Genomic DNA, 10,792 nt, shown 5'->3' with positions numbered 1-10,792 from the left:
AAGCGCGTACGCTAAGACTAGTTTAAGAAAAATGTAGACCTAAGAAATTAAAAAGTCTTAAAAAATATTTTCAAAGTAGTATAGTTTTCACCAAATCTTCAAATTAAGTCACAAGGATCTTTGCTTTTTCCTTTATACACGTTCAATTAATAAAAAAAACTTCCATTGACAAAAGAATTCGATTTTAATTTTGGAACTAATTACTTCAATATTGCATTTTTATGAATTTATTCAACATAAAGAATTGATTCAAATATTCAATCAGTTCTCAACTTCTCATCCTGCGTTCCGCATACCCCCACTAACTTTTCTCCTGTAGAAGTTTTTAGTTAAAAAAACAAACAAAATACAGGGTAGGTATAAAATTCGAAAAATCGAATTCCGAACCAGATCGAACTATTGGCTCTTCTCCTTATGGACTCTTCGCTTTATCTGTCGGTGCTCTAGCTGTCCGAAAGCCAGGAGCAGCTACTGGCCTGGACTGATTGTAAAGAAAGAAGCCAAGAGGCCGCTAGAGAAAGGGTTCCGTTTTCGAGTCTGTTGTATCAATTTTTCGGTTATTCGATATTTCGATACGGTTCTCGATATTGAGGTTTCGATATTCCGGTATATCGAAATACCGAACAGTTAGAATGGATTGTTAAACATTAGTCTTAATTTTTGTAATAAAAGGCAGTAGCTTCTCCTTATGGAATGAGATGTTTGTCCATGATTTCTAGAATATAATGGCAAATCTCCCTTAATCAACTTCACATTGTTCTCTGTTTGTCCATGATTTCACAGAAAGCATCGAGTCTTGCAGCCTTTTTTCATATTGTCGACCATTTTTGAGAAGCAATATGAAGCTGAAGCTACCAAACAGAACAATGGTTCAAAGATTTTTATATCTCATTCCCAGTACATAGTTTTGTCTTGTGTGAATCAGAATAACCTCCCATGGACATGTGATATTCTAATTTTGTATGCTTCGTATGTATTTGAGGTATTTATTTACCGAATCTGGTATGCAAATTGCCACTCCTTCACCGAATCACCAGTGGCCAGTGCCACTGCTTGTCACATTAGATAGGGACGCCACGATACCGAAACCATACCGAACAAGAAAATACCGAACCGTACCGAACTACTTTGGTATGGTATTTGGTAATGCATAATTGATATACCGAATACCAAAGTACCCACCCCTACATCCATTGTTATCTTAGTCATGCAAAAAAGGACGTCAAGTTTCAAAATGAACATAATCCTTCAACTTATAGATAAATAAAAAAATAGTTCAAAAAGGAACATCCATCTATCAACCTCATAGTAGCTTTTACAGTTTCCGTCTATATAACTAAGGTACCTTGAATAAACAAAGGGAGGAAGAGTTGGACAAAGCATTCTTCACTATTTGCCTTAACTAATGTATTATAAGATTAGAGGACTCCAAAGAAGGGATTTTTAATGGCATTGTTCAGCTCAGTCCCAGCAGTATTAAGAACTGCCATGTCCACCTTTTCTCTTGGCAGGTACAAGAATTCACCCCCTTCAATTTTCTCAAATCCACAGTGCTCAAGAAACTCAATGCCTCCTTGCAGCTTGCCGATTCTATCCTGTAAAACACAAACAATATGCCAAAAGAGGTGGGTGTGTTAGTTCTACTTGCATAGATGATCTACCGTATCAAATTAAAGGACTAGAATTTTGTTACAAGAATCATAGGTTTGATATGACTCAACTTGGCTGAGATAACACATTATATCTGACTATAAGAATCTGAATACTGTTGCAACAATCATCAGTTTCACAAGCTCCAGACCACCTTCTTAAGCCTGAGACTAAGAACTAGGTGGAAAAAGGTATAAAACCTCCCCCCCCCCCCCCAAACACACACCCCAGAAACTAAAAAAATGAGAGGAAAAGTTTTTTTTCCTTCTTCCACAAATAGGGGAGAAAAAGAAATTTTTAAGAAATCGGGGATTAGTATACTGTTGACAAAGAATTGGAGGTGAGGGTCTTAAATAATCTGCATTTTGGCAAGCAAAAATAATCAACTAAGCAATGAATCAAGTACATGAAACTCATCCCGCCACCTATTTTCAGAAATGGAATGAAGTTAACCCTCTAACAAGGTTATAAAAGCAAGGATTAAAGGAGCTTTCTCTTGTAAAAGAATGGAGGAGTCAATTCAGAAGTAATTAAAGAACATAAAAGGCATAACTAGTTCCTTAATGACATTTCACCTGAAAAGCAGCATTGCTAAGTCTAATTTTGCGATATTTCTCCTCATTGGGATTTGTTGCGACATTCTTTGCATAAGTTAGCAGTGTGTTGAAAGCGGTCTTGACTTTGGCCTCATCATCCTGGACCATAAGAGGAAAATGTACAAAGAATCAGTTCACCAATGATGAAGTTAGAATGACATCTCATTCATGTGTAAAACCCACCAAAGGAATGTAGAATGTCAATCATGGGCTACTCAGTTCCTAGGGAGTGTTTGTTAATTACCTTTCAAAAGAAAAAGCTTCCTATTGTAATGCAATATAAGAAAGAAAAAAAAAAGAAGGATCCATTCTATCCTTGTTTTCGAAATTCATTAACTTATGTCTTGTGAAAAGAACAATTTAACCTGAATGGCTAATTAAGACTCTGATGTCCTTTGCTTTCTACTCTTTTGAGTTTGAAAAAGAGGGTGGAAGGGCACGTAAGATCACTTTGTTCTTTAAATAAAGTAGGCTGGTCCACCTTTAACCACTCTCAATTCCAAAGCTCAAACCTGCAAGAACGTACTCTAAGGGCCCCGAAAACAACTGAATGATTACCTTGTGGGTCTGTTTAAGTGTTCTCAGGCACTCCCTCATCCGCTCTGCCTTTGTAGCTGGTCTGACAGGCAATGTGATCTACCAAAAATACATCCAATTAAGTTTGAGTTGGACCAGATATGTCCATGTGGGACAAAACCGTAAACAGAGCAGCTATTGCATAAATAAACACCTTCTTTTCCTCCACAACAGGTGTAGAAGGTTTGGCGGGAGCAGGATCTTCTGCTGGCAAACCGAGTTTCCTTCTTCTTTCGGCCTGTGAAAGTAAACACAATTGTTTCAACATGACAAAAATGGCAGCAGGTAAGTAAGTTGAGGATTGCACTTAAGTGATACAGATGGTCAGGTATAATTTGGAGCAGGTATATGTTGTGAGGATTGCACAAACTTGTCAATTTGCTTAGACGTGTTTTGGCTGAAGTAGAAATAGCCAGGACCTTATGATTTCACATTATATTTTAACAGCCCTTAACCTGGTCAAATCACAATCACAGGTCGCAACAGTGTTTAAAGATGCAAAATGATGCACATCTCATCCAGAGTACACCAATAAGAAGCTGACAGCAAATTATCAACATGAGTTACAACTTCACCCTCTGAATGCCAGTAGAATATCAATGGGATACTTAGTAGTTGGCAGAAAAAGCTCTCTACACTACAGTATGTTCATAGAAATATCAACAGGAGAACAGATAAGCTCATTAGCCTAGAACCATCGACACTAAGAGTTTTTGTCAAACCATATGACTACAATTATTCAAACTTCTAAACGTTCTAGGCTGTCAAGCAAAGAGTAGGTGGCAAGATAGATATTAACAAATACTGTTTTTTAAGTATCATCAAACATATTGACAAAGACATGTTTTAGACATTAATAAATTGACAAGTTCCATCAAGCAAGCTAGATGTAGAAGGGATGAATAAAAAGTTTCATGACAGGTTGGAGTTTCGACCTTATCCTCTTCCAGTTTCTGACGAATTTTCTCCCTAGCTCGTTGTTCTTCCGCTTTTTCGGCCTTGCGCAATGCTATTATGCTATAACACATCAAAGCGAAAAAAAAACAATTATATGAGCAGACATCACTGGGAGTAAAAACAGAAAGAGTAACAAAGTTCAATGCTTACCGTTTTCTTTCATTCTCTTCTTCCATCCGTTTAGCTTCCAGGAGTTCCTTACCAATTCTAATTCTTTCCTGAAGCAGAAGACAAAACAATCTTACTGACCTATTTGACTAGATTACAAGTCTAGACAGATAATGCAGGTAACTAAGAATGGAACCACTCAACCATCACTAGTTTCAAACGTAATTCAGAAATAATATTCAATTGACCTCCACTCATGCAAATTAACGTAGAAATCCAAATCAAGAGTTACCTTTTCTCTCTCTCTTTCCCTTTGTCTCTCTTCCTCTTCTTTCTTTTTACGAGCACGCTCCCTAGAAGTCATTGAAAGATTAGAAAATTATGAACATGCATCTGTAAGCTAAAAGAAGCATTATTAAAAACTACTCTGATTCACAACGAACAGAGCAAATGAAATAATTTAAGAGACTAAACTAACAATATCTCAGAAATTAAACCACATACTAGTCCAAAAACAATGTCCTGTTACTCAAAAATTGCAGAGAACAATTTACCAGCAATAATTTACCTCAACTCTTCTTGTTTCTTCTTTATTTCCTCTGGAGTAAGAGAAGGCTTTGGAGCCTCAGCTTTCTTGGCACTGGCAGGTACCTAGGTAAATTTTAATAATCATTGCATTATCGAAGCAGGATAAGTTTGAAGATAGAATAAAAAATAAAACAAACACTAACAACTTCATTGACAAACTTTTGTTTTTATAAAGTAATAAATTTCATTTAAAAGGGGCAAAAAGCGTGCACGTATACAAGGAGTATACCCCAAAAAACAGAAAATCTCACAACACTACAACAGAACATGGTTTTCCACAAATGACACAAAATCTTCTATACAAAACATTCTTAAGAGATTCTTCCGTAGAAATGCTTATACATTGCAGCAAGATATAACAAACATATATTTCACTGGAACACCAAGAAACGCATTGGCCTTCTCATAATAAGAGACACTTAATTTACAAAATAATTCCTACTCAGTATTTAGAAAGCTCGGAAACTTACTAGAGAAAAAGGGGAAAAAAGAGATTCAGAGGCTAAAGTGTGTTGTTTTGGTGTAAAAACTTTCTGGGTGTTACCTAATAATCAGCAAAATGCAAACTACTTTTTTAATTTTCCTAGGCCTGGTCGAGCATGGATTGGACCATCTCCAATCATCCTCCTAACTGTAATGTCCTAGCTGGCCTCATACCCTTATAATCTATGAACTAAGGTGTCTTTTAACATGTTCCCCATGCACTCAGCCACAGAATTCACATTACTGAGTACAACTTCCTGTTAATAGATCATAAATGCCGTACATCTTTATGGATCTCGCAAGGAAACAGCAATCACAAAATAGAAATAGTAAGTGAATTAAGCAAATAAATGCAGGAATCCGAAATTTCCATACCAGTGGTGTTTCATCAATGTCCGGGTCACTTTCATGCTCTACAACCCAATTTACAGCAGCCTCCAAGCTGGCATTGCCTGGGAAGAGTATCAGATGCCTTAATTTATAAAAATGAAACAGAGAAGAAACACACATAGACAACAAGGTGGTCAATAGCATGCACACGGAATTGGGAGATTGACATCATACAAGATTGGTTAAAGTAGACAAGGAAATGTTGAAAAAGTAAGCTTTATAGTAGTATTGATACAGGATATAGGAATTGAAGAAGGGTATGAAAACATGCATTCCATTCAAGGAAGACACTCCATGGACTACACATTAATCTTTTGATAAGGACTGCACACTAATCTTATGCCAGTTGTGCAGTTGGTATTTAATTTAGTATTGAAGCTTTGTGGTTCACGTATTGGCCAGTCAAGAAATGCAAGAGAACTTATCACACCCTGAAACGCAGAAATTATCACTTGCATTCCAAGATTTAATTTTGTCAGACTGCCAAACACCGGTGGAAGGAAAAACAAGGAGCAAACTAAAAGGATAAACCTTCAAGAGATGATGCCACAAATTAAAAACACATTTACAACAAGTGAGAAAGATCCATCCTCAGATCTTCAGGGGGAGGGGGGGAGAGGAAGAGCAGGCCTGGCCCATTCATGTTCATAATATACATTCTTTCTTTCTGCTAGAATTACCCACATGAACTCATGCATGATTTGTTTTTTTGCAAATGTGACCTTTTCTCATCTTTGAATAGATGTAGAAACAATCATAATGATGAAGATTTTACAAAAGTACTCACCAGAAAAGTGAAGTGCACGGATAGCCCTAGCTTTGGGAAACCCCATTGTCTCGAGTTCTGATAGCAAATTTTGGTCTACTTCAGGAACAACCATTTCTAGAAAAAGGAGTATATTAGTACCATGTACCCACGTATAAACAATAAAAATAAAGAACTACTCAGATGCCTGTGCCTCATTTGACCAAATATTTAGCTGCAATCTTTGTGTTTCATAGTCTTCTCAATTAGATTTGGATGATAAGCACCCTTATTAAAAAACGAAAACAAAAAAGAAGAGTTGGATGATAAGCACCTTCAAATTGCAAATTCTAGATCTACATAAAGAGCTTGCAAGATGAATAAAAGTGTTAAACAAATGAGAACACCCCTCCATCCCAACTTGTCTAGATGTTGTAATTTCTCCCAAAAGTCCGCGGTACTTCTATCTCTTTGGTTCACTATATTGACAGTCCAAGGGTATTTTCTTCCTCTAAACTAACTCATAAGGTGAAGCTGCTGAAAAAAGAACATTCTTTTCAAAGGGAAGCAGTCATTTCAGTAAATAATCTTAATTCCGTCATATGTATTTCACAAAAAAGAATTAACCCTCTCCTAAATCCCCCGTGAACTATTTAAGGTACATCATTTAAGTTCTACTACAAATAGCTTTCCCCATAAACAATTAAAGGAGGAAAAGAAACGCCTTTACTTTGCTCATAAGCCTCACCCAATTAGCAAATCTCATAAGTAATAAATAAAGTTATCTAACAACAACATTGTAACTTAAACAACCAAAAAACGCAACCACGATGAATTACGAGCTTCATGCTTACCAGTACCACTGTCATCACCACCCTCTGCCATGTCTTCATCATCATCAGCCTTTGCCTTTGGCGCCTCCAAGCTGATTGGCTTCACTGCCTCTGCAGTCTTGTCCGTAAACTCTGTGTGCCCAGTTCTCTTCTTGTGCAAATCACTCTCCTTCAAATATTTAAAAAAAAAATCACAAAAAGCTATATCATTCAGCTACATCAACAGTTAAATAATATGTTCATATTCCAATCAGAAATTTTAAGTGTATTAGGCTGAATATTTCAATTTCCAGAAAACTATCTCCACCCAAATTCACACGAATAGCAATATATATACTACTGAACACATGGGCGGATCCAACCTTTTATTTTTTTTCTCTTTATAAGTGAGAATTCATCGTTTTCAGCTCCAAGACTCGGTGGATGAGTGTGCCCCTCTATCCTTCTCGAAAACTACTAGACTTGGTTCACCAAGTTGCATCAAAGCCGTGGGAGCCATGGGGGGAACAAATCTTACCACAGCTGATACTCGCTACTTTTGACTAGGGGTGGAGCTAGCTTGAAGGAAAGGGGTTTTAGTGAATCTCCTTCATTGAAAAATTATACTGTGCAAATAGGGCAAAAACTAGTCTTTTCTGTTATGTATAAGTAGTTGAATCCCCTAGACACAAGAGCAAGTTCTAGTAAAGTGACAAAGGGGGTTCAACAATTGCTTTAGGTCATAGGTTCAAATTCCAATTCAGTGTTGCCACAGACGAAAAACTCTAAAAAGCGCTCCATGTCTATTGGGGCTTTGAGCGCAAAGTGCAATTTAAGTGTGGGCTTCAGTAAATAAAAAAAAAGGCGCAACGATGGAAAAAAATAAAATTACATATGTAATTTAAGAAAAGATTAACAAATTCATTCATAGTTTTTAAAACTGAAACATAATACACATATTTGCGATTATATTTGTTGTTTAGTACCGCTCAATTCAAGATAGAACTCATGGCAATGGGTGCACATGCCTAGTACCTTGCCTACACTGAAGCGCAACTTAAGCGACGCGAAGCGCCCTCCCCAAGATTTTTTGAGCTTCAGGGCTTGAGAGTACTTTAAATGCGCTATTGAAAATATTGTCCCCATTGAGACATTTTAAAATCCCCTTGTATAAATTCTTGGCTTTGCCACTGCTATGACCGGAACCTTTATTATATTAAGCATAGTGTTTTTTGCATCCAATGGTGTAGCTTAGTGGTCAATAAAGTGGGAGGAAACCATAAGGTTTTTAGGTTCAAATCTCAGGAGGCAAAAAACATTAAGTGAATTCTTCTCATTTGCCTAAGCCTTGGTGGGCACAATTAGCTCGTACAAAGGGAAGTAGCAGGTACTCAATGAAATAGTTGCAAGTTGTCCCGGACACTACTGTTATTAAAAACTATGACTAAATGGGCAGAGCTCACGAGAACCCAGTAGTGCGTAGACCATGTGTTTGCATTAAAAAATCCAATAAATATAAAATTCGACTATGAACCCAGCTATTATTATATATTAACTTGACGCCGTTGTAGGAACCCATAAACATCAAATTCTGGAACCCCTCTACACCTACAATAACTACTCCTCAATCTCAAACTAGATAGGATCCAGCAATCGGCTATATTAAATCGTTAAAAAGCCTATTCTGTATTCCACATCTAATGACTTAAAATCATGGATCGGTCTCTACATATAATCAATAAAAGGGGATATAAAAAAATACCGTTTTGGAGCGGCAAGGTTTGCCACAAGCGGTGCAGACGAGATTAAGAACAGCTTCGGTGGACTCACTGAAGTTAGCATGAGAAGTAACTTCGGCGTGTTCTTGTGCTTCTTCTACAGATTTGAAGAGAGTTCCACAATCACCACACTTCAGTGATACACCTGACATTGCCACTGATAATTGAATTGAACTGAATTGAAATTTGATAAAAACGAGATCTTTATATCTCAATTTGCTCTCTCTGATTCAACTTGAATGGGGTTTTCTTCTATTTCTTTCGTTTTGCTTGTTAGGTTTTATTCTATTTTTTGGTTTTATGTGAGGTGAAGAATTGGGTTTGGGTAAATTTGTTTTGGATTGGGAGAAAGTAGAAACGCCGCTTTGTTTTCCAAAATTGTAGTATTAACTAGTTAACGGACACCTTGTTTGGATGGTTGTTTTGTATTGTATCCTATTACTAGTTTAAATACAATTTTTTTTATTGTTACATAGATTTTATTATATCGTATTGTTAAATTCATAGTTACGAAAAGTGCTACTTTACGGAATATTTAATTTGGTGTGATGGTAGAGCTACCTTGTTTTTTCTCCCATTTTGCCCTTTCTTATTAGTATTAAATAATTATATTTTATCTTTTATCTTATTTTTTATATAATATTTATATTTCGTATCCTATCTTTCTTAGTAATGTTGCAGTTTATTCTAGAAAGAATTACAAAAAAATGCACACGACTTCACATCATAATAAAAAATGTCTCATATTTTTAAGTTTTACTCGATCTAGCCCACATTGTACATATTTTGAAAGCACTAGTGAAACGACCCAACTTGTCGTTTTAAGAATTATCATTCCATCCAGCGGCTTAAGACCTCGAGAAGCTTCGTAATATGCATCATGATCCGCATGTGTGGTTGAGTTTGGTTTTCGTAAGATTCGGAGTTTAATTTAAAGAAAAACAGAATCTTATTTTTGAAGCTCAAATGGAAAGAGTTGACCGGAGAGTTGACTTTTGAGCAAACGACCCAGAAATGGAATGTTAATGATGTCAATAGCTTCGTATGGTGATTTCGGACTTGGACGTATGTCCGAATTTGGATTTGGAAGTCTATAGGACAATTCAGCGCATTTTGGCGAAAAAAAGAAAGTTGACGTGTTCTAATTATATTATTTTATATATGAAAGAGGTCTATTACCATGATGGATACGAATTGGATATGATAGCAAGTGTACAAGGCATATTATAAGTGATTTGGGGTCTAAGGAGATGACTAAGTCTAAGCCAAGTTGGAAAATTTCATAATAGACTAAAGTTGTGAGTACGCACAATACCTCACTTGGGACGAGCATATCTACATTTATATAAGGTGTTGTATGATTCACAACCTATCAAATTAAAGCTCTTTGAGTCTAGTTTCTGACACATCAAACCGTTCGTCATTTGGAGGTGTATTCAGAAAGTTATGACCGTTTTCATGTCCCTTTCATCGATAGCGTCTTAGGTAGCGCCGCTGGAGCGCGGCCTGCACGGCCGCGCATATCTGAAAGTATTCTGCCTTGTTAGCGCGGCCTGAGCGCAGTCGCGCGCGTATCAAACCTCTAAATACCCCTAAGGACAGGAAAGGAGAGGATTTAAGTCATTTTTTCAAGATTAGGGCATCCTCTCCATCACCCATCCGGTCAAGGCTTCAAATACACACATAAGGTGAGTTTTTAAGTGTGTTTTTATGGTGATTTCACTTCTCAATCACTAATTACAACATGATTTTGATTGGATTTCTTCAAAATCTCAAGAACACCCCCAAAAGTTGTCTTTCAAGATTTGGTCTACAAGAGGTAATCTTTCATCCTTAGGCTTACATATATTGAGTTATTATGAAATTATGAGTATGAATCAAGTATTGGAACTCATAGTATGGTGATTGGAAACCATAAATTCTCAATTTAAATGAATACCCATTGTAGAGATTGAAAATTTATTATTTGATGAAATTTTTGTCGGTTGGGTGTGAATGGTTGATCACACATGTGATGTTAGGAGTATAAATTTGTTAAAGAATAATGGTGGGATGAATTGTTGGTAAATTGTGGTGGTTGGATGAACTAATTCTATGGTAAATAGATAA

The 10,792-nt window shown here is 36.5% G+C and overlaps 1 protein-coding gene across 1 annotated transcript; it reads right to left on the bottom strand.

The window, feature by feature from the left end:
* Window positions 1–1,235: 1,235 nt before the first annotated feature.
* On the bottom strand, window positions 1,236–9,047 carry LOC107811850 (uncharacterized). The gene is made up of 12 exons (XM_016636845.2): window positions 8,668–9,047; window positions 6,948–7,095; window positions 6,136–6,231; window positions 5,334–5,410; window positions 4,456–4,538; window positions 4,180–4,240; window positions 3,930–3,997; window positions 3,758–3,839; window positions 2,977–3,060; window positions 2,805–2,882; window positions 2,226–2,345; window positions 1,236–1,595 (listed from the first exon to the last, which is right to left on the bottom strand). Exons 1-12 carry the CDS (start codon window positions 8,833–8,835, stop codon window positions 1,419–1,421), a joined length of 1,242 nt encoding a protein of 413 aa, XP_016492331.1. The 5' UTR covers window positions 8,836–9,047; the 3' UTR covers window positions 1,236–1,418.
* Window positions 9,048–10,792: the final 1,745 nt, after the last annotated feature.

This window comes from Nicotiana tabacum, chromosome 20, assembly GCF_000715075.1.
Source record: "Nicotiana tabacum cultivar K326 chromosome 20, ASM71507v2, whole genome shotgun sequence".
In the NCBI taxonomy this organism is placed as follows: Eukaryota; Viridiplantae; Streptophyta; class Magnoliopsida; order Solanales; family Solanaceae; genus Nicotiana; species Nicotiana tabacum.
Note: the sequence above shows the minus strand (reverse complement) of the source record. Positions and strands in the feature narration are given on the sequence as shown.

Excerpts from the sequence above, each read along its gene's own strand:
- LOC107811850 (XM_016636845.2), bottom strand. The coding sequence starts at position 8,835 with ATGTCAGGTGTATCACTGAAGTGTGGTGATTGTGGAACTCTCTTCAAA. Across the intron at positions 6,232-6,947 it reads TGGTGATGACAGTGGTACTG|AAATGGTTGTTCCTGAAGTA; the intron begins GTAAGCATGAAG and ends TCCTTTTTCTAG. Across the intron at positions 3,998-4,179 it reads GGGAAAGAGAGAGAGAAAAG|GAAAGAATTAGAATTGGTAA; the intron begins GTAACTCTTGAT and ends CTTCTGCTTCAG.